General features: G+C 32.4%; 1 protein-coding gene, 1 long non-coding RNA gene and 1 other non-coding gene across 3 annotated transcripts in view; 2 read left to right on the forward strand and 1 right to left on the reverse strand.

Annotated features, from left to right (window-relative positions):
• The window catches only part of LOC145330475 (uncharacterized), a 53,388-nt gene extending 52,871 nt beyond the window's left edge, over window positions 1-517 (forward strand). Inside the window, exon 33 of the mRNA XM_080175105.1 lies at window positions 368-517. Coding sequence (XP_080031231.1) covers window positions 368-418 — 51 coding nt within the window. The 3' untranslated portion in view covers window positions 419-517. The remainder of the gene's footprint in view (window positions 1-367) is intronic.
• Window positions 518-5,875: 5,358 nt separating this feature from the next.
• Window positions 5,876-8,047, forward strand: LOC145329242 (uncharacterized). Its single transcript, XR_013882820.1, has 3 exons — window positions 5,876-5,910; window positions 6,168-6,276; window positions 6,909-8,047. It is a non-coding gene; the product is annotated as an uncharacterized LOC145329242 (long non-coding RNA).
• A 7,930-nt stretch (window positions 8,048-15,977) lies between these two features.
• Window positions 15,978-16,049, reverse strand: TRNAH-GUG (transfer RNA histidin (anticodon GUG)). Its single transcript has one exon. It is a non-coding gene; the product is annotated as a tRNA-His (tRNA).
• Window positions 16,050-25,443: the final 9,394 nt, after the last annotated feature.

The raw sequence follows: 25,443 nt of genomic DNA on the forward strand, positions 1-25,443 counted from the left end.
TTATATACTACTGTTTATTAAATCAAAAGATGAATTGTTTCTGCAGAGGAGGTAAAAAAGTAGTAGGAGAAGGGGGGTGATTTTGCTTAATAAAAAGGGAAAGGTAATGAGGCATTTAAATTTAGGTTTTTAAAAAGAATATAGGATAATACAAATTGTTAATTTATACAAAACTGTTCTATTGTGAATTCACATTTGCAACGACAAAGGACATTAAATCCATAAAATCACTACTGCACATAGTTTTCATGTCTTTTTGCTAATGTGAGAAACTTTGAAATAACAAAAAGTCAAAACACTTCTCCTGTTCTATTTTATATTGTGCAATGAACGCCTATCATATGAATAGCATTTATTTTATTTTCAGGTAGACATCTTTGGAAATCTGAAGAAGAACTTCAGAAGAAAGAATGCCTAAGGAATATAAATTTGATTGGATTTGATATTCAAATGTCTAAAAAGTAAAATCAACTTTTATTTCTAATAAATTGATAAAACATTTTTTTTAATTTCATGATAATCATACAGGGTCATTCAAGAGAAATGATTTTAAAAAAAAACTTAATTATGCATTGAAAATAAAATTATGTATAATCCTTTATATTTTTGGAAAACCTTTTATGAGACATTTATGTTTCAAATATTTTAAAATGATTATTTCAACAAATTATGCGTTAAAACAGGTTTTTCCAAAAGCCTTTTTTTTCAAAGATTTATTGATTTAAAGGTTGTAAAAAAATGTGCACAGTCAAATTGCGCAACTTGTGTTAATAGTAGAGAAATATTGTGTATATTGTTAGAATCGTCTTAAACTATAGTTTTTAAATATATAAAAACCATTCCTGTGCTACATATAGTGTAGGAGCTACATGGTAAAATGTTCCAATTACTTAAAACCTTTAAACCTTTTTCTCACTTTTCTCAACATAGCTCCTTAACTATAAATAGCACAAAAACGGTACTTATATTTTCAAGAACTAGAGCTTATGATGATTCTAACGGTATGCGCAACATTTTTCTACTATAAACACAAGCTGTGCAATTTGAATTTTAAAAATATGTGTATTTTTGCACACCCTTTAAGTCTATAAAACTTTGGAAAAATGGCCTTTGCAAAAACCGGTTTTTAGGGCATAATTTGTTGAAATAATCATTTTTAAATATTTGAAACATAAATATCTTATAATAGGTTTTCCAAATATATAAAGAATTTTACATAATTGTTTTATTTTCTATGCATAATTAAGTTTTTTTTAAATCATTTTTCTTGAATGGCCCTGTAGATTAAAAGATAGATTTGAATATTATTACCAACATATAATTTGATTTTTTGTATAAAGCAAGCCTGTAGGACATTCCGATATTTCAATCATAAAATAATTTTTCCTTTAAATTTTTTATAAAGTTTTTCACTCATTAAAAAAAAATAGGTATTGTTGGTTTTGTGACATTACCTCCTAAGGGGCGTTTCATCATATTTTAATAATTAATTTAATGAATTTAACCAAATTTCGAATAGAAAAAAAACCTGGATATTACCTCAGGCATGCTTTACCGACCAGGAATTGATTGATATAATGAATTAAAGAATTATGGTTTGGCCACAATTAGTAATTTAGGAATTATTAATTGTTCTATGTATTTTTTATATTTTTTTGAATACAGTTGTTTGCATTAAAAAATTGTTTTTTTTCTCCATATTCTCATTTTCAAAGCCAAGCTTTTCTATAAGTAAGTTTGGTCCGTCCCCCCATCCATCAGTCTGTAACAGTCAGCTCTTTTTGCTTAGGCATGTTAGAATTGTCCTATTGTTAAACATTATCCTGCATTTAAGCAGTTTATTAACAAATTTACTAACAATTTTGTTTAGACTTTTATACATGTATAATCTGATTATTCAGTTCTGACACTCTACAAGTTTTAATGTTCTTTTGTCTTACTGCTTCAGAGCTTGACTTTATGGATATTTTCTTCTTTGTTAATAAGAATTGTAAGAATTAAAACATAAAGATGTATCTTTAATTTATATATTTTTAAAGGGTTTTTTGAAGCTTTTGCATGTGTAGACTTATTGGAATTTATGAGGATGAAACTACAACTTTAACTTAATTATTAGTAGATGCTTTACTTTGCAATTAATGTTATAATCGTCCTACATATTTTAAACCTTGCATAAAGAATACTGTAGCAATACTGTGTTATCTTAACAGTGTAGCAACTCTATAATAACTACTGTAGAGTCAGAGCATCCATCAAATTTTTAGGACTAGGAGATTTTATAAACTTGATTTTTTTTAATTATAAAACAAAAATATTGTACATAATGTTTTACTTGTAGATTATCTATAATTTTGAAGGAAGTAAGTATGTCCATCTACAATGGTAAAAAAAATCTTAAGGCAGTTTACTTCAAAGTGTTTGGAAGAGTACAGAACCCCCTCCCTCTTATATTGGAAAAAAGGTATTTTTATGCGTGTTTATTTTTAAAAGCGAAGCTATTCTATTGATTGCTTGATTAGCCATAGTCTCTTAGGTTTTGGACCTAAGTAGTCATGGAGTAGGCTGAGACACTTTTGTACAGCCAATAGGGCTATCAAGCTCCACGTTCAAGCACATTATGACTTGACCCGCTATCTCTTGAGAGCTACTCATTATTACCTCACCCTTGCCAAGTATAGCAGGGGTCCCAAATTAAGTCACGAATGAATGACACTCACTGCAGAGGAGCTTGGGATAGGGTAGTACTGATATTATGCACATGACTATTAAGTATCCAAACTTACTCAATAATCCCCTTCTTACACAACCAGGGGAAGTTGCGTGAATGTATTCAACTGAAAAATTTGAGTTGCCACATGGGGAATAGAACTCGAACTCTCATCACCATAACTCAGTGCGTTACCACTGAGCTACAATGCCCCTAAGCCTAATTAGGGTCGGTCCGTCTGTACATCTGTCAATACCAGCACTTTTCATTAATTTAAACAGGTTAGAATTGCACTATTGACTTCAAACTTTTCATGATGATTCCTATAACAGTTAGGTACAACTTAGAAAGCGCAGCAATTCTATAATTGTTACCAGAAAGACCGTAAGTCCATTTAGAACATGCTGATTTTTGTATATTAAAATTATCCAATTCATTTGATTTTTTAAATACTGAATTCTATCACAGGGTACAATATTATTAGCGTGCAAAGTATCTCTATAATCAAGTCCTAAATATGTAAGTATGTCCTTAAACATTATTAGATTATTTTATACTAGCGGCTATGCCCCTAGAGGCCTCTATTACACGAAAAAAAAATTTCCAATCTATTTTAAAATCAGTTAATTACCAAAAATATTTTTTCACCGATAGGTGGTGTTAGTTATGTTTTTAGGTAATTGCAAAAAATTTTCGCAGTTTGTCGTTTTATATTTTTGTCAATATCTCTAGTGAGTGTGGTGTTACCCTCCCCCAAAATAGTTATTATCCTTCATGGGACCTATGTGAAGCCAACCTGTTAAAGAGAACCCGAGATCCTTGGGTACTAACATACACACAGACAAACAGACATTATGTAACTTTATTATAAGGATTGAAAAAAAGGTCCTACCCAAAACGTAGGAGTCCCAAACGCAGGAGTGTCCGCTATTTTAATAATATGACAATTTTGAAAATTTTTATATCCCTTTCTACAAAAAAATGGTTTTGTCCGCAGCGCTCAGCCCCCTAGCCTGCCTAGCTGCAGCGCTCGGCCCCCTGGCCTATAACCTAACCTAACCTAACTAAGAAAAATAAGGGGACCGAGGGAGGGGGGGGGGGGGTTGTATAAAAAAATTAAAAATTCAAAAAAAATTCAAAATTGAAAAAAAAATTCAAATAGTAAAAAAAATTTAAAATTGAATCAAAAAATCAAAATTGAAAAAAAAAATTCAAAATTGAAAAAAAATATTTTGGGACTCCTGCGTTTGTCCACTCCAACGTTTGTCCCAAAAATCCTGCGTTTGTCCACTCTGACATTTGTCCCACTCCTGCGTTTGTCCCACTCCGACGTTTGGGACTCCTGCATTTGTCCACTCCAATGTTTTTCCACTCCTACGTTTGGGACTCCAACGTTTGTTGTGGAACCAAAAAAAAGTTTAGGTTTAAGCATAGCCAAAAAAAACTCTGAAGGTATAAGAGAATGGACTATAAATTGATGATTCACAGGGTTAAAACATTTGAACACTCAACTTAATGAGCGAATCCCATGGAGGGAGGGGACATTGGGTCCCCAAAGTTTTATAATAACGTTTTCTGATTTGTTGGCTTATCAACTTTGGCGACTTTTAATAGATTTTAATTAATTTGTTAATAAGTTGAGTGGCCAAACGTTTCAACCACTAATTTTTATCTACAGAAGGGGTAAATTTGTATATCATCATTGGGTAAGTAAATTTATTAACCATGGTCTTATCCCTTTAGATCCCTGGAACGAACCAATCATAATTCATTAAAAGCCCCCAAAGTTGCTGTCCCAATGAATAAGAAAACGTTATTAAAAATTTTTGAGATTAGTTAGTGGAATAAACTACCCAATGCCTCCTCCCTCCCCGAAAAAAATCCTACTTTTAACCCTTACAGATCGGGCCCCAATTCCCACCTTAATAGATCGGGGGGGGGGGGGGTCATATTGACCCCCCCCAGTATCTCGGCTCCTGTTACAGATAAAGACGTAAAATTTTTTTCTGGTGGTTCATGTGTATTTTTAGAGAAAATTACTTTTTCTAGTCATAGCAGTCAGGCCGCTCCTTAGCCGCTTTTTAGCGGCCAGCCGCTAAATTTTAAAACAGCTGTAGAGCGGCCAATTTTGCAGCTAGGATGACAGTTTGGATTTATTTTAGCTAGGTGAAAGAACATTGTGGTTATGCCGAGAACAGGAGATAAGTTATTTTATAAATTTTATTATTTTACTAATTATTTTTGAATTTAAAATTTCTATTTCGGATTTAATTCAATGTGTTGCACTTGTTTAACTAAGAAACTAAGGAAAGAAGTAAGATAATGTTTTCTTTTTAAAAATATATATTTTGTGTGTGTACGAAGTTTATCTGTAATTGTGTATAAATATTTATGAGAATAAACTGAAAAACCCTTGATTTTTATATGGTTTTAGTAAAAATTATCTGTTTAATGAAACGGTTAAGTAAATAGTTAATTTAGATATTTTTACTTTCAAAAAATATTTTGTGTTTGTAAGGTGTATAGCTAAGCTTGAATAAAAGAAATTGTTGTGCATGATTTTTAAAAATTGTTTGATTATCCAAATTTTAAGCAAAAAAGTTTTTCTTTCAAATTTGGGCTAAGCAGTCAACAAAAAATATTCTAGGATAATGATTAAATCTAATTAAACAAATCTATTGTGTTAAAATTTGTTATAGGCAATAGTGCAAGAACACAATTAAGCCCGGAACAAAGCAGTGAGCCGCAGGATAATTGTAGTGCTTCACAAGGACCTGAAAATCCTTTAAACATAGCCGGGGGAATGCCTTCCCTTCGTACAAGGTCTATGAGGGGGGTAAATACTGGTGGAGTTTCTGCAGGGACTTCAGGACGTCGTTCCAATAGGCGAAGACAAGATGTAAGCTATGAACATGCCCAGCCTATTTCTGACGAAGAAGAAAATTCCCATGAAAGCCTAAAAGCATTTTTAGCCTCCCAGGTTCAGAGCTTAAAAGTTAATCTTGAGAACCACGTCAAAGAAACCCAAGCACAGTTCCTAAAAGATATATCAGGGCATTTAGCGTATATGGACAAAAAGTTTTCTCAAAAAAAGTGAAAGAAAAGTTTTGAATAGTGAATATAATCAAAAACATTATGACCGTTTACAGTCTTATAAACATTTTGTATGACAATAAAGAACAAATCGCCGCTATTCTAAATAGGTAATAATTGTTTTTTCAATGTATTGCTAGGGTTTATGAGGATATTTACAATAAAATATCATTATTGACAAAATATTGAGGGCAATTAATGGAATGAAAAGGACAATGGCATATTTAGAAATTAATTGTGTTTTAAAAATAGATTTGCAAAGTTAGAATATTGATAATTTTAGTCTACATAATATGTAAGTTTTAATTAAGTGTATTTGTTGGTAATGGAAATTATGTATAATATATTGATAATAATTTTTATTTAGAAATGTTTCAATCTCTCAAACTAGGAATACTCTACTTCATAAGGACAGGGGGAAAAGAAAACTGATTAATCAGAGCTGCCACTTCCAAAAATGGCTAGGATACAAAAAGGTAAAAGTTAGAGTAGCTTCGCTCTTTTCTATTTATTGATATGTCTAGTATAGAATGAGTATACTGTATAGTGAATGAATTTAGGTTTTAAATAAGCTATATTATAATATAGCGTAGCTACTCTAAAGTCTGTTTCGAACGCCCAACTAAAAAGAATATGGTAAATTACAATTTTATGAGGTTATTGTATAGATATTTATCAAGTATTCTTAACAGTAACTGAACGTCATCATAATGTTGGAATTTAAAATTAATTTTAACGTCTGGAATATGATCTTATATTTTATTAAAAAGGGAAAATACAATTTTCTGAGAACAGTAGTATTATGATAGATTACTGATTTTTTGGTTTTGATTACGGTTATTCTGGATTATTGTCGAGAATACATATATGTTGGTTGAAATAGCCGTAACTGGCTAGAAATAAATAAGATATATTTTCGTTGCTAATTAAACTCATGCTATTCATGTACATATTCAAATAATTTTAAGGATGCAGTTACAATCTTTTAAAAATTTTCTGTGTTTTTCTAGGTTTCAGAAAGAGTAACAACAGCAATATTTTTAAAATTGTTGAGTCTGAATTATATATCTGAATTCTAAATTAATTTTAAAGAATTTTATATTTCTAGGGGGAGTAAAAGAATACCAGAACTTAATTAATTCAACAGGGTGTCCCACAGTGGATTTGGAGGAATTGGCCAGTTCTGTTGGGATAAAAGAATCGGATTTTGACTTGAGGTCAGCTACCGGATTATTGGATTACTCTGGAAACATATTGTTCAAGGCAAGATTAAAGGGATTTGAATCTTAAAAATCTGGGTTTAACGTATGGAAACAATTCGCTCTAGTTAAATCACTAGTTTTATTTTGAGTGGATAAAATTGAATTGTTTTTTCGTCTAATAAATAAAGTAGAGAATGACAGCTCATGGTCTACTATTAATCAATATATAAATGGGGTAAAATTTTTTCATAGATTACTTTTAAAAAGTTTTGATAATCCTTATGTTAATGAGCAAATCTTGCAATTTTTAACGAAACATTTTCATAAACCTGAGAATAACAGAAGGCCTTTATTAAAAGATGAGTTTGAAAGTATGATTTGTGTGCATTGGAAGCAAAATTTTTATAGTTTGATATTGAGAAATTTATACTTAATGATTTTTGCTTGGATTGGGTTTTTAAGATATGATTATGGTTCTCAGTGAAATGGAATAATGTTACTTTTGTAAATAATGTGATAACTTTAAAATTGTTTGATGCGAAGAGCAATAAGAAAAAGAGGGGCCAGACTGTTAGATTTCAATTGATAACTTTATGAAAATCGTAAATAATTATTTACTGAAAGCAGGATTTTATGGTAAATTACATGGCGACTCTGTTTATCTATTTTTCTAAATAGATGATGGGTAATGCTTGTATAAGAAAAGATTATCTTATGCACATATGTATGGATTGTTGTTGGATTTATGTAACAGAGCAGGAGTGGACACCAACAAGATTATTACGCATTCTTTAAGAATTGGCAGATGCACAGAAGCATCATGGAATGGAATTCCGGACTATGTTATGGATTTTTATGGCAAATGGGCCCTTAAAAGTACATAAAGGGCTAGATATCGACGGGTTCTGGAATCTGAAACAATTTTAGTTTCAAATGTGTTAAACTAATTTCCTGTTTTTACATATCATTCTCATCAGCTTTGTTGGTTTGGATTATCTATCTAATTTTGTGTTTGTTTTGAAAGCGTAGTTTCTCTATAATTGGTTTGTCAGGGAGAATTAGGATAAATAATTTTGTGTTATATATATTTATCCCTGTCAATCTGGTTTTTGGGGTTTTTGTAGTTTTGGTGGGATTAAGTTGGTATGTTGATAGTCAGTTTGGATTTTAATTTCAAATTTTAGGACGAACTTTTATTTTTCATAACAAAAAAAATACTTTTTCTGATCATCGCCGAAAAACGGCAAATAACGGAAACCGCCATTTTCGGCGGTTACGGCGGTAAAACGGCGGTTGGCGGCACCAATTAATATTTTTTTCTGTTTACTGTTGCTCAAGGATTTACCAAAAAAAATTATAGGTCTGTAGCTGTAATAGAAGCCACAATATTCATGATATATGTCTGTAGTAAAAGCCGGACAAAAATCGATCATAAAGTCGGTCAGGGTGCGGTCAAACGGTCATAACACCACTTTTTTCATAAGGTCAGTATTCACAAAAAAAAAATTAGGTTTCTACCTTATACACAAAAGTCATAATGTAGAAATTAAGATTTATTTAGAATTTTTTTTTAATTTTTGTGCTACCCATCCGACTTTGACCGGACACCACGACCGACACAGACCATATATCCTAATAAAATCAACTCTTGCCGACGTATAATTACTAAACTTAAAAAGTCATGAAGTCACAACTCTCTATCTCACCTACAAAAAAAATGACATAGAAAAAACTAGAGGGGGGGGGGGGTCAATATGACCCCCCACCCGATCTGTAAGGGTTAAGGCAATTTCATTAATTTATTTTCTAAACATTTGGAGCACTTTCAAGCTCTTTATAGTGGCAATAAAAAAACTTTTGGCGTATGACGTCATATTAGATAAATAGATTTTTCTAATAATACGCAATTTAGAATATTTTGGGTAAGGGTTTTCAAATTTGTCCCAATTTCTTATAGGCACTATAAAGAGCTTTAAGCAATAAATTTTTACAATTAATTTTATTTTCACGCTCATTTGTTCAGCTGCGAAGCTTATTATGGTGCCTATAAAAAAGACGTGATACTGGCCTATCATTCGTCATTTTGGCTGTGCATCAGCCAATCATTGGACATTTGTATTGTATGACGTCATATTTTTATAAGCACATGGATTTAAAAGGATAAGACAATGGCCAATAAATTGAAGTACATTCCCACCAATGATTGCACACAAAATTATCCAATACGTAGATTACATTTAGTGGTTGAAATGTTTGGAAACTCAACTAAATGAACCAATTGATTAACTGTTAAGCAAAAAATATAAACATGATATTTTAAAACTTTGGGGACTAGTGTAATAAACAGCCTAATGTTTCCTCCTCATCTGCTATAAACAACATCTTTAGCTTCGCCTATTTGTGGTTAATATCATTGAATATGATGTGTCTATTATAGTATAGCAGAGTCCTAACCCTGCAGGGACTATACCTACGGGGCTACTATGTAGCTAATATCTTTGAATATGATGTGCCTATTATAGTATAGCAGAGCCCTAACCCTGCAGGGACTATACCTACGGGGCTACTATGTAGCTAATATCACTGAATATGATGTGCCTATTATAGTATAGCAGAGCCCTAACCCTGCAGGAACTATACCTACGGGGCTACTATGTAGCTAATATCTTTGAATATGATATGTCTATTATAGTATAGATGAGCCCTAACCCTGCAGGAACTATACCTATGGGGCTACTATGTAGCTAATATCATTGAATATGATGTGCCTATTATAGTATAGCAGAGCCCTAACCCTGCAGGGACTATACCTACGGGGCTACTATGTAGCTAATATCACTGAATATGATGTGCCTATTATAGTATAGCAGAGCCCTAACCCTGCAGGAACTATACCTACGGGGCTACTATGTAGCTAATATCTTTGAATATGATATGTCTATTATAGTATAGAAGAGCCCTAACCCTGCAGGAACTATACCTATGGTGCTACTATGTAGCTAATATCACTGAATATGATGTGCCTATTATAGTATAGCAGAGCCCTAACCCTGCAGGAACTATACCTACGGGGCTACTATGTAGCTAATATCTTTGAATATGATATGTCTATTATAGTATAGAAGAGCCCTAACCCTGCAGGAACTATACCTATGGTGCTACTATGTAGCTAATATCACTGAATATGATGTGCCTATTATAGTATAGCAGAGCCCTAACCCTGCAGGAACTATACCTACGGGGCTACTATGTAGCTAATATCTTTGAATATGATATGTCTATTATAGTATAGAAGAGCCCTAACCCTGCAGGAACTATACCTATGGGGCTACTATGTAGCTAATATCATTGAATATGATGTGCCTATTATAGTATAGCAGAGCCCTAACCCTGCAGGGACTATACCTATGGGGCTATTATGTAGCTAATATGATTGAATATGATGTGCTTATTATAGTATAGCAGAGCCCTAACCCTGCAGGGACTATACACACGGGACTATGTAGCTAATATGATTGAATATGATGTGCCTATTATAGTTTAGCAGAGCCCTAACCCTGCAGGAACTATACCTATGGGGCTACTATGTAGCTAATATATATCATTGAATATGATGTGCCTATTATAGTATAGCAGAGCCCTAACCCTGCAGGGACTATACCTGTGGGGCTATTATGTAGCTAATATGATTGAATATGATGTGCTTATTATAGTATAGCAGAGCCCTAACCCTGCAGGGACTATACACACGGGACTATGTAGCTAATATGGTTGAATATGATGTGCCTATTATAGTATAGCAGAGCCCTAACCATGCAGGGACTATACCTATGGGGCTATTATGTAGCTAATATGATTGAATATGATGTGCTTATTATAGTATAGCAGAGCCCTAACCCTGCAGGAACTATACCTATGGGGCTACTATGTAGCTAATATCATTGAATATGATGTGCCTATTATAGTATAGCAGAGCCCTAACCCTGCAGGGACTATACCTATGGGGCTATTATGTAGCTAATATGATTGAATATGATGTGCTTCTTATAGTATAGCAGAGCCCTAACCCTGCAGGGACTATACCTACGGGGCTACTATGTAGCTAATATCATTGAATATGATGTGCCTATTATAGTATAGCAGAGCCCTACCCCTGCAGGGACTATACCTATGGGGCTATTATGTAGCTAATATCATTGAATATTATGTGCCTATTATAGTATAGCAGAGCAAAAACCCTATAGGGACTATACCTACGGTGCTACTATGTAGCTAATATCATTAAATATGATGTGCCTATTATAGTATAGCAGAGCCTAACCCTGCAGGGACTATACCTACGGGGCTAACTATGTAGCTAATATCACTGAATATGATGTGTCTATTATAGTATAGCAGAGCTCTAACCCTGCAGGGACTATACCTATGGGGCTACTATGTATCTAATATCATTGAATATGATGTGCCTATTATAGTATAGCAGAGCCCTAACCCTGCAGGGACTATACCTATGGGGCTACTATGTATCTAATATCAAAGTAATTAACAAACAAAATTAATTTTATATTAGGAAAGGGGGATTTCTGTATTTTAAAATAATATTTTCTTAACCGCTCTGGCTTAACAACTTTGGGGACTTGGTTAGTTGGTTTATTAAATTGAGTATCCATACGTTCAAACCTCTGATTGTAATCTACAGAAGAGATAATTTTGTATATTATCATTGGTGATTGACATCAATTAATTGGCCATTGTCTTATCCCTTTAGAACACTGAGAAAAAATTGTGAATAATAGGGAAACTAAAACTACCTTTTTTACAATTTTTTATAAACAGGGAAGAAGGGACATTAGACTCTAAATTACAATGATTCTCTATAATTATGTTATCCTACTCGTTGGCTCAAAAACTTTGGGTACTTGGAAGCCCACTCCCTCAGCCCCGTAGCTTACAGAAGCCTAAAAAATCAGCGGTGCTTTTTTTGAGCAATAGCTTTAAGCCACAACCTACCTAAGCAGTTTTATATAAGCTGTAGCATAAGATATAAATGGATATATTGACAGAGAAAATTTTCGTCAATTTACTATTTTGCTTGTTAATATGAAACTCATTTATTGGTCAGTTCAATCAACCACCAGGAGGGGAGGGAAAAGAATTAAGGAGGTGAATGAGAAGTATTGTTAATTTTGCCAGCTTCGATTATTTCTTTATCAGAGTACATGAAAATGTGGTGCAACTTAATCCACTTAATAATATATCGATTACCGTAGCTGAAGCCGCTTTCAGCCATACAGCTTCAATTTTTTCCATTATATCCTTTATTTTATCTTAAAATCTCTCCTCTCTTTTTCCTTGCTAAAACTTTGGATACTTAATTGAATTTTGATTAGTTAATTCTGTTAGTGTCCTTACTATTCAACCAATAATTTGTATCTAGAAAATGATAAGGTTGCTGCCTTACTTTTGGACACAATCGTCATCTTTTGAATTTAAAATATGCATTTTTAATTTTGCCTTAAAATTTAATGTTTTGTGTTAAATTTTTCAGCTTATCTCTAAAGGTAAACATTACCAGAGAGAGAGGGGACAATTGGCTGTTTATTACACTAGTCCCCTAAGTTTTACAATAACGTTTATATATTTGTTGGCTTAACACCTTTGGGGACTTTAGTGAATTGTGATTGGTTGGTTTTTTAGGTTGAGTGTTCAAACATTTGAACCACATAGTTTACGCTACAAAAGGTGTATATGTATATCAATCTATCAGCAATTGTCTTATCCCTTTAAATCACTGAAACATTAAAATTAAACAATACTTCTAAGGATGAGATCAAAATTTAAAAAATACATCCTTATATAAAAGTAACAAGATGTTCTTCTGTCTCTGTGAGTGTGTATGTAGCAAAGGATCTCACAAACCACTCTGTACAGAAATTGTTTTCCTTTTCAGTGAAGCTTTTCATGGGTCCAGCAAAGGTTTATCTCTACATCCTCCCAGGAGAAGTCACCAATAGAAAATGACACCCCCAATTTTTATTTTATGTTTCTTTCTCTTAAACTAAAATTAAAAATGTAGTAAAGATCTCCTCCTCATCTTACTTAAGTGCCCCTAGAGGCCTCTAGGTGCCAAGCCGCTAGTAATACAAATGTTATAATTATACCTTTGAAATTATTGGAATGGAGATTGGGATAATTATTACACTAGTCCCCAAAGTTCTATAATTATGCTTTCCTATTTGTTGGCTCAATAATTTTTGAGATTGTTTTATTGTGTTTGATTGGTTGGTTCATTAAGTTTTATCAATTATTTATAATATATAGAAGGGTAATTTAGTGTATCATCATTGGTCATATAGATAATTTCTTCGGCTATTCTCTTTTCCCTTATGATCCCTGAATAGTTTATAACTTCAATATCACACAAGTATCACATAATTAAGTCTATAGAACAGGATAATCCTTATATAAAAGCAACAGTCTTGTATACTAATCTTGCTAACCTCTGGACTGATATGGTTCTCATTTACAAATGTAGATCCTGTAAAGATTGATAACTATTTTGGTGGAGGGTATATTTACTTAAATAACTCCGGGTGAGATTATATTGTAGCAAGGATGACATCATCTATTAATTTAAGTTGCGAAACATATAAATAAAAGACTATATATATCATTTAAATCGGTTTTGAAGCCATACTGAAATAGTTATATTCGCAACGTATTATAGACAGCTTTCCGAGGATATTAAAAGTAGAAATTATAGAATTAAAACCAGTTTTGTTAGCCCCCGAGAGGCTGAAGGCGCTGCCTAACAAAACTGGTATTTATTTAAAATTTTTATTTTAGTATTAGTGGAATGTTGTATATAATTTAATATGATTTTTCATTACAGAGAACCTGTTCTATTCCTGCGTATATGAATTGGTTTTGAAGCCATACTGGAAAGTCTATTCATAATAAATGCTAAGAAAATTCTTCACTGTATGGACGTTTTATGTGAAAAAGACAGACCGACGTACTAAGTGATTTCTATAGAAAATGATTTATTTTTTAATAACCTAGCTTCACTACTAAAAATAAACAATATTACAATTATTTAAACTTTGATAATCGATATACTATTACTTGGATGTTGCACCAGATTTTCATGTACTCTAATAAAGTTATACTCGCAGTTGGCTAAAATATTTAGAGTTTAAGAAGATTGTTTTGCTTTTTTGGATGTTGTCATCCTTGTTTTATTTTCAAGCAAAAAACACTAAATTAAAAAATATAATCGTCATGTAAACCAAACTTGACGAGCTTTACAACATTATACAGTCAAACCTACACACTCACACACACACAAACACACAAACATATGGACCACAGGGAGTAAGGGAGGGGACAATGGATCGAATATTCAATTTTTAGGAGTCTCAGACTTTGGGTACTTGCTTAAAGGGAATGTGCAAGAATTTAGCATTTTCTGACTGAGTTAGGGTACTTGCGCATGAAATGCCGCTACTCGTTATGTATGTTTTGAATATTGCAGACGGGGAGAAGGGATAAGGGAAGTGGGGGCAAGGGAAAAAAACACTCGTTGTGTTAGTTTGGAATGTAGCAGACGGGGAGAAGGGAGAAGGGAGGTGGGGGCAAGGGGCAAGGGAAATAATCAGAATAAAAAGGGGCAGACATATTCTTGCTAGCAGCTGGCCAATAATCTTGTAATATAAAAATCACACCAAAAAACCTCAATATATTTCATCAAAAACAAGTTGTGATTTCACTTTACATGACGCTATGGAAATCTATTATTCAATTAACAATCCCTTTATAATTTCCTACAAATTTATTGGATTAAACTGGATTTCATACCCTTTCTTTGATAATTCTTGTATTGAATTAATTTCCCATTGTCCCCTCCCTTACTCCCTGTATGAACCAAGTGTGTTACAAAGAAGATTTGTCAATTACATATTTGCCATTTATAGTTTTAAGCGACGCTTTTCTATAATCAGTGTTGGTATGTCCGTCCAGAACGGATATCTTTTCTTTCGTTAATTTAGGCATGTTAGAATTGTCCTATCGATTTCATATATATCACTTTGCATTGTGATTCCTGTAGTAGTTAGGTACGATTTAGAAAGCGTATCATCTCTATAATCATTACAAAAATGTCCGTACGTTCATTTTAAACATGTTGATTTTTTAATTTTTTAACAACAAATTTTTATGTGGTTTATTTATCTGATTGTTTTATTTTTTGAGATACTGATTCATAGGACAACAAAGTACACCATTATGCACAACGTTGGGGACTAGTGTAATAAACAGCCTAATGTCCCCTCCCTCACTGGGAGGTTTAAATTGTTGTAACCTAGCCCCCTAGAATTGCTTAGGTTAGGTTAGGTTTACTTATCATATCTTTAAATTTTTTCTGTAGTTTTATATATGATTTTATAACATTTTTCTTTCACTAGAAGTTGAATAAAACTTCTAAATAAAGTAGAGCACAGTAATGTGTTCATTCATATTTAGTTTACATTTTTGAAAAAAAGAGTTAAAATCCAATATATTTGCAAAACTCATTTGAGTTTTTTCTCGGCCAAAGCAAATACCTGTGTGTTTTTGTTTTATTTTATTTATTTTTAAAAAAGCCTATTCAGATATTTATGCTAATTTATTATAACTATCAAACCTGTTTTGTGGGTTCACTTTTGTATATAAAAAATGTATCGCTTATCTTAAAATATACATTAAAAAAATCACTGAAGTTAAGCAACATTGTCCAAGTTAGTACTTGGATGGGTGACCGCCTGGGAATACTTGGTGTCGTAGGCTTTACTTTTTTCTATCCCTTCAAAGAAGAATGAAATGTATATGTATTTTTCTGTGCAAAATATGCGACGCTTGCTTTTGACAACAGGCCTGGATAATTCAGATTTATTATGACTTGATTTCTGTGTTTCTTCAACAACAATCTAAAAAGTCACTACCGTGACCAGGATTCGAACCTGGGTTACTGCGGCCACAACGCAGGGTCCTAACCACTAGACGATCACGGCTAGAGACACTTAAGAGCCTAACACTGCTACTAAACATACAGCCATGCAATTTGAATTAAAAAAAAGTGCACATTTTTGCATAACCTTTAAATCTATAAATCTTCCAAAATAAGGAATCTGAATAAACCGGTTATTAAGGCATAATTTGTTGAAATAACCATTTTCAAACATTTGAAACATAAATGCCCGAGAACAGATTTTCATTGCCATTGCTGATAAAATATAATAATAATAATGTTTATTTTGTGCTGCCAGGTACCCCCTAGCACATACAATACTCTAAATTGCTGCTATCTATCGACAATTTAGAGTTTATGTGGTATCCGCCTAGGTTAAATGGCAGACACCCGAGTTCAAATGACTACGGCAGTGCGAACAGACGTGGACACATATATTATAGAGAAGCTACGCTTCTCTAGCAATCACTAAATAATAAACAGAGTCTATTCAGTTGTTCCTTTATTCAGGGTCTAAGGTTTACTAAAGTTGTACAACATAATATAAATACATATGGATTAGGAATAAAGATAGTTGAAGGTAAATCATACAAGTAAAACATAGATAGTTGCAATGGTTAGGTAGATGGCTATCCCTGTCCGGGGGAGGCAGGATAGCCCATGGAACAGCACAATAGGTAGATAAGCATAGAGGGGTTGAGTGGTAGGTCTGGGTACTAAAAGGGAAGGTTTGATGATTACTGTGACAACAACAGTCTGTGTGGGTGGTGATTCTATCGGGTGAAGGAAGGCTTAGATCCTTTATCCTCAGGGCTGAGGTGGTGCTGATAACTTGGTGGTTGAAGGGGAAGGTTCCGGTGCTTAAGAAGGGAGAGGGAGGGGTAACACCCCTCCCTCCACTTGCAGGACAACTGAGAGATGAAATCAATACCGTTATCTGACATATTTGCAGGTGGCTTTACAATTGTAGAATAACAGGATTTAGCTGGGTGCGTAGCATCACTATAATGTCTTGGTTTCTGCATGGCCCAGAGTTGCCGAATACCACATTTACATTATGATGTTTAGTCTCATACAAAATAAAATAATATATACTAAGAGATTAATTATTAACTAAATATAAATTAGAGGAAAATAAGTAAAATTTTCAGGATATGCACCAGGAGCTACAGGAGTACTATCTTGACCAAAATGGGGATAGTGTATTTGATTCCTGAAGCCCCTTTTTAAAGAAGACGAAAAGAAAAAAAAGAATATAAAACAAATTAAATGTGAAAGGGAAAATTGAAACTTTAATTTAGTTAAATTGAGTTGTGAGGATGGTAAAAAAAAGTAAAAAACACAAATAAACATTTATATTATGTTAGAGAAATCAGTAAATAATAAGAAAGATGAAAAAAAATATATGAAGGGATTTAGAGAAAAATAAAACAAAATTAATATGAAAGTAAAGAGAATAAAAAGGAAAAATAATAAGATAGATCATTGTTGTATATAATTTTAATACCATATTTCAAGTTTTAAAATATCATTGAAGATTAATAAGTAAAGTTTTTATAAAAAGAAAGGAGAAAGAAAAAAAAAACATAAAAAGGAAAAAAAAGCAATACTTCAAGCCTTTGTCATTGTATTATTTTTAAAAAAAAACAGAAATTTCTCAATTCAAAATAATATATTTTTATAGAATGCCACTTTGAGCTTTGCCCTATATTCAACCCTCCCCTCCCCGCCAAAAAACAACACTCCCCTCCCCACCAAAAGACACCCCCCCCCCTACTTAAAAAAATCACTAGGTTTTTTATGAAATCAATTTTCAAGATCTGTTTATGCACTCAGAACAGTTTTCTCTGTTACAAATAAAATTAAGTTTTTCCAACAAAAAATCTTTGAGTTTCATACAAAATTGTTTTCTTGACATAACTGTGCTAAAAGTATAAATAACCTCGTCATTATTATTATCATTTTCAGGATAAGGATTAGTGTTGAATAAAATAACAAAACTAAACCTCATATGTTTTAATCATTCTGTCAACAAGAAAATATGAAATATTTATGTTAGCATGTCGTACAATATCCCAGAAATGGCATTGTATGTTGTGAAAGCTATAAAAACCCTTTGAAAGCATAATTTTCATATAATTTAAAATAAAATTTCAAGGCATGACGACATTCAATAACTCTAAAAAATCATTTAGCAAGATTATTTGGTACAAAAAAAAAAAACAGACAGTCATCTGTCTACTTTGTATTATAGATAAACTTCTCTACAACCAGTATAAGTCTGACTGACCATCAACTATTGATTTAAATGCGGGGTTATTTAGCAATTAATGAGCTTCACCACCCAACTGGAATAATAATAATAATAATGCTTAAAACTTACAGCATGCCTTTATAAAGCCTTTGAAAGCTCTTTATAGTGTCTATAAAATAATGACGCCATACAATGCAAATGAACAATGATCGGCCAATACACAGACTAAATTACCAATGGCAGGTCAGTATACATTTTAATTGACCAATGGAAGACCAGTATAACGTCATTTTTAATAGGCTTCTTTACCTTGTCAAAAAATTGTTGATATTATGCAAATTTTTATTAAAGCCACATGGTGGAAGGAATTAATATTGTAATTGAAAAAAAATTCATATCTGTTTAAGCCATACCACTTTTTATCTAAGCCATATAGTTATATATCGATGAAAAGTTTTAGCAGAGTAAATAAAAAGCGTAGGTTGCGTGATTATTTACTATCCTATTGTATAAAAAATCACTCTATGTTATCTATAATACAAAGTAGAACGATGTCTGTCTTTTTGTTTGTTTTGTTCGTACCAAAGGATCTCGCAAACCGCTGAACCAACAGGGTAGCTTCTCATAGGTCCCAGGAAGGTTTATAACTATTTTGGGGGAGGGTACCACCACCCTCCAAAGAGAAGTCGCTCCTAGAAAAAAATTCCCCCCCCAAATTTTTAGTTAATTTTTTTAAAAACTAAAATTAAAAAATGGGTTTAAAATTTAAATAAAAATGCGACTAAATTATAATTTACGGCTGCGGCTTTGGTAATTAAGGGTTACGTAGGCAGCTCAGGTTTATTATTTCTTTGAGCCAGGCGTCTGAGGCTTAAAAAGCTGTGCAGCTATTTTGAGGCTTCTTTAAAGGGCGAATATAGGTTCGATATGATATGAGCTTATATCAAAGGTGCCATTACATACTTTTAGAATATCTATGCCAAATTTAAAAATTCAAAAAAATCCTTAAGTAGATTTTGTAATTTTCTGATTCAATTGAACATATAATAAATGAGATTGCCGACAAAATCGTTTATTTTAGCCCTTTACAAGACTTTTTTTTGACTATTTTGCTTAAGTTTGATTGACTATTACATTGGCACGCACCTTAAAAGATAATTTAAATGTTTATTATTTTAGATTAAATACTATTTTATTTCATTTTTAAAAAGCATAAAAATAATTTGCGTAGAAGGGCGTCAGGACTATTGACTAGGGTAAATAATACGTCTTAAAGTTTATTTTCTGTACAGAGATCTTTGATTAATTCATGATGATATAAACAACCCTTAATTACGCATTTTCAACACACACACACACGGCCACAAAAAAACAGGGATTTGAAATCATTCTTCCTCCAAGAAAATTTTATTGATTATTTTTTTTTTTTTTTTTACATTATTTGATGTTTTTTTAACTTTTAAATATTTTACTTTATATATTTTGTATGAAGGTAGAAGGAGGGTATATTTACCCCTGATTAATTCCCGAAACCTTTTTCTCATTTATTTGTACTGCAAAATAACAACAGTATTTAGGCAAACTCTACACGCATCCTGTTGTGAATATTGGTATTTGAATATGTTAGGGAACCACTCCTCTGACGTCACAAATTAGCCCAATTGGCTAGGTTTTTAGCTATAACGGCCTTATCCAATGGAATATCTTTATTTGCTTGAGTTATTCATAATGTATATACTTGCACCTTTGATATAAGCTCATATCATATCCAACCTATATTCGCCCTTTAAGCCGGATGACTGATTGTTGCTGCGGCTGTTGAGCCATATTTTCCACTCACACATTTTTGTTGGTTTGTAAAAACACTGTGAAATCCAATAAGTGTCAATATATATTAAATGTATCTATTTCACAATATTTTTACATTATATTGGGATACTCTTTCATGTCAAAATATTCAGGTTCTATGAAATCGATATGTTAGCAAACCCATAATTTACAAATTTAATGTTTTTGGATCACTTTGGTGCCTTTGCGGTTGAGGAGCCCTGCAAACTAAAGACAAATATACAAAATTACGTTAATTGATCTTATTTACAAGAAACACAAAAAAAACAGCGGATTGTCCTTTAATTGGAAATGAATTTTAACTTTTTAAAAAAAAATCAGCTTGTGTGGGTGGCTTCTAGAGAAAATTTAAAATTAGATAGATATTAAATATTTTTTTAATATGCAGAATATGAGCAGAAATTGATTTTGGTATTTGAGGATAGATTATATAATCAGGGAGGGAGGGGACATTGGGCTGTTAATTACACTAGTCCCAACAGTTTTATAATAACATTTATTTATTCATTTAGAGACTTTAAAACATATTTAAGAACCAGGGAGGGAGGGGGCATTAAGCTGCTTATTACACTGGTCCTAAAAGTTTAATAATAACGTTTTCGTATTCGATGGCTTGACATCTTTGGAGACTTTTATTGAATTTTGATTTGTTGATTCAATAAGTTGAGTGTCCAAACGTTTCAACAGATAATCTATAGAAGGACTAATTATATGTTACATCATTTAGGATGTAAATCATTTATTGGCCATTTTGTCTTATCTCTTTAGTTCCCTGTTTAAGAATACATTCCGTTATTTTGGAAGATAATGAGCTACACTTGTATGAATGTATAAATCCTTGTTATGAATCTAGACCATGCAAAAACAAAGCAATTTTCACTGCGATAAAATGTACTCTTGATATCTGCACTAAGGGCGTGTTTATGGGGAGTTCAGCTTCATATTGTGGATTAATCTATTTATTATAAATTGGATTGTACACCAGATTATCATGTTCTCTAATAACGTGACACTTTAAACTAAAATAACGATCCACCTATCTCCTCCTCTCTTACTAGATGAATACTGACCAATAATTGACAGGTAAAATAGCAACCTTAATTGACGACAATGTTCCCCTTGTCATAATATCTACGTATATTCTACTCATTGTGGCTTTTTAATACAAGCCTTGATTTAGAACATTAGAGCTTATTTGTACTTTTGATCATGACTTCTGGGGACATATGATGACAATAACTAGCATCCCAACTAGTGCAGACAACCAGCCCTTTGATTGCACTGTCTTTGTCTGGAAGCCCTATCTGTGTATTGTAATGAGTTTTGAACTTGCAAATTTGAAATAGTTGCAATAGGTACGACTTTCAGTGTCTTTAGTTGTGAGGCAGTTTGGGTCGAGGTTTGAAACTAAGAGCAGATGCGCCACAGCCGCGGTCTAAACATTCATTTTTCAAATTGGCTTTATGATAATGATAAAATTTTTTTTCAAGAAAGGGCTGGAAAATATGAAAACTAATACAAAGCAAAAGCTAAATTATTGCCCATTTGAACATAGTTTGAAAATTGAAACTTGCCCATAGAGGCCTCTAGGTCGAAGCCGCTTGTTCTATATAAAATAGTCAAATTTCGATCTGCCTGCATGTCCTCTAAGATCTGCATGTCCTCTAAACAACTGGACCGATGATCTTAAAATTATTGCTTATCTGAAAATTAGGCAAGAGTCTATCGCAGGTTTTGGATGTGCATCACCTCCTTCTATTGTTCAAACCTACACATAATTAAGGTTATTAGGAGAGAAGGGAGTAGGAGGCGAATTAAAGTTCTGTATATGCCCTAATTTTGCAGAGATCTAAATGTTTTCTATACATACACAAGGACAGTTATTGTTTAAGCAAAATAAAACAAGATCAAAAATATCTTATTTAAATCAGCAAGAAAAATTCAAAGTCAAATAAAGAAGCAAAGAATTATTAGGTGGTGATATGTTTAATTTAATAAAATGAGAGTTGTCATAGTTATCTTTTCTTTGGTAAAGCCATACGAGTAACTAAGCATTTAAAACAAACAATTGAACAACAAACATTGGTGATGGAAAAAAAAAATGTTATTTGAATTTTAAAAAGTGTATGCAGGTCCTACTCAATATTTTCTTCGTGTAAAAGATAAAGAACTATAACTAACTGAATGGTCATATGATATACAAAACTGAGAATTAAATTTTTTTGTATATCACCATTTTTGCGAGCAGAGAATGCCAGCAAACTATAGAGCAAAATTATAACTTAGGGTGAGAAATTATTAAGCTACCAGGAGTGCTGCACAACATTTTTTAACACTCAAGCTCTAATATGAAGTGCCGTTCAACGCTCCCCCCCCCTCTCCCACGACCGATAAAGATATAGAAGGAGGTAGTCCGACTGCTAAGGGTTAAGTTGGAACACCAAGTCAATTGAGAAGGTTTAATGCCACTTATAGAGATGGTACTCATCTAGAAATATACAATACATAAAGCATATTTACATATAAATAAGCAAGGGCAGACAAAATATATATATGCACATATTGTTTTAGCATCGGGAAGTGAATGGACTAGAAATGAAACTAGAACACAAATTAGAAAACATTGGGTACTTTTTACTTTATCATCCGTTGGTGGTTTATACATCGATTTAACAGTTTAGCCAAAGAACAGAATATATTGCATTTTTTATATTTAAGTATTTTGTATTCTTTAAAACTTATTTAGTAAAGAATAAAAATATTCGTTTTAAATATCAAATATGTGAGATTCATGACAATATAACATTATTGTATATTATGTTCTAGTTCCTTTGCTTATAGCATTAGACAGGTACAGAAAATAGCCTGAAATAATGCCAAGGTATTTTTAAAGCTTCCCGGTAAATCACAGCCAATTTGAATAATCTAATTATATAATTCTAAAGATACTGATATCTTTAGAATTAAATAAAAAAACTACAAGATGTCTGTCTGTTCCTATGTCTAAAACTTAAGGTCCCGCTAACCATTGTTATTTATTAATTGTTATTTCATTCTATCGTCTAATTTTATGGATGTTTTCATCCTTGTTATCCAATATTGAACCTAATTATAGAATGAATCTATATTTATAACATAGCTAATTGCCCTAATAAATGTTTGTTATAGACTTTTACCCTTTGCCAAATCTATTCTTCAATAATCTATGCCTAATATTTAATCTCGAGTTCTAATAATAGAATATGTAAAATAGATATATATATAATAAAAATTTAAAGAAAAGGATGACAACATCCATGTAGATTTATTGCAAATTAACTGTTTAGTGACATACTTACATTTTAAGACTTGATAATAGATATAAAGAGAAAAATATGTTTTACATGGGCTTGCACCCTGCAATTGATATAGAGTTACTACATTTTTAATGTTGTACCCAGCTGTTAACATAAATCATCATGCTAAATTTGAAATTGATAGGACAATTCCAACATGCCCAAATTGATGATATGATCTAACCGTTAAGGAAGGACAGACAAACCCTCTAATACATAAAACCTCGTCGCTTAAAGTGTTTTTAATAGGGTTGGGCCGGATACTTTTTTGGCCGGATACCGGATATCCGGCTGATTTCTAATGCCGGATATGCGGTTCCGGCCGAATATCTGGCCAACGTTCGATATCCGGCCGGATAACCGGATATCCGGCGTAAAAAATCAGTCAGATATCCTGTAACCGGATAGTTTTAATAGTTTAATCCGGGCAAACCGGATATCCGGCCCAACCCTAGTTTTTAACCTATTATTGAATGGGGGGTCAAAAATATGCTAGGTCACCTGTGGAATAAGACTGGGGCCTATTCATATTTTTAGCTCTGCAGTATGATTCTACTGGTGTCATAGTATATTTTTGATATACCTTTTTAAAATAGGTTAAAAACTGTATTTTTAGCCCCGAGGTGCACATCCTGTTACTTGTATATAAGGACATATTGTTAATATTCTTCTAAAAAGTGTATATCTAATGTTTTTGCAGCAGCATGTTGCCAGACAGATATTCAACTTTTTATCTCTCATCGTAAAAAAAAAATATTGTCCTCCTAACCTATCCCCTTACAGACAAATAGATATTCTGTTACTTGTATATGAGGACATATTGTTAATATTCTTTCATAAAGTGTATATCTAATGTTTCTCCATCAGTATAAGTAAAATTTTACTGTACAGGCACAACGATACTTATAAAGATAGACATTCTGTTACTTGAGGACATATTTTTAATATTCTTCTATAAAGTGGATATCTAATATTTGTGCAGCAGCATGTTGCCAGACAGATAATCAAGTTATTATCTCTCATCTTAAAAAAAAACAAATATTGTCCTCCTAGCCTGTCCCCTTACAGACAGACAAACATCCTGTTACTTGAGGACATATTGTTAATATTCCTCTATAAGGTGTATATCTAATATTTGTGCAGCAGTTTGTTGCCAGACAGAAAATCAAGTTTTTATCACTCATCTTTAAAAAACAAATATTGTCTTCCTAAGTTCACTTACTCTGCATGCAAATAGTTCACTTTATTGCATGTAAATGCTGTTCTATATTACTTAGGGATCAATAATAGGAATTATTATATTCTTTAACAGTTTAATCATAAATCATCAGGCCCCCGAAATTATTTGGGAGGGGGGGGGAGGTGATAGAAAGCCTTGAATTTTGCTAATTAGAGTTATAAACATTTGTTTGCAGATCCCTATTTGATAAAGAATTTACAACTATAAGTCAAATTTTGCTTCCTTCACCCTTATACATGTTTTTAACAACCTTTGTTTTTAGGTCCTTTTTTCTTAAAGAAATGGCTGTATTTTTTTATTTTGAGGGTAAAATAAAAAGCTGTCTGAAAATTTATTTTGAAATTTATAAAAACAATTTACAAGGAGGATCGGGATTTGGAGGATCATACTTGGAACTCTAAAATAGACATAGATACATTTGATATTATGTTATTCTACTAAAGTTTATTCATAAATTTTAACCCTATATAATGCTTTGTTTAGGTCAATTTTTGTTGCTTTCTACGATGGAGATATCCATAAAAATTCCGCTATGCATTCTCCCCAGACTTAAACAGTAATTAGTTATAGCCCTCTATCTTTTACACACAGAATATGAGAAAGAAAAAACAGAGGAGAGGGAGCATCCCCAACGCTCGACAGATAAAGGTTAATAGATGAAATTATAAAATTTCGAAAATGCCGTTTGATATATTTTATATTATATATTGCTACTCTTTCTAGACTAAAACCTACTATCTTGAATCAGCATACAAGCAGC

The sequence above is a fragment of the Acartia tonsa genome, chromosome 10 (assembly GCF_053477335.1).
Source record: "Acartia tonsa isolate MP-2025a chromosome 10, ASM5347733v1, whole genome shotgun sequence".
In the NCBI taxonomy this organism is placed as follows: Eukaryota; Metazoa; Arthropoda; class Copepoda; order Calanoida; family Acartiidae; genus Acartia; species Acartia tonsa.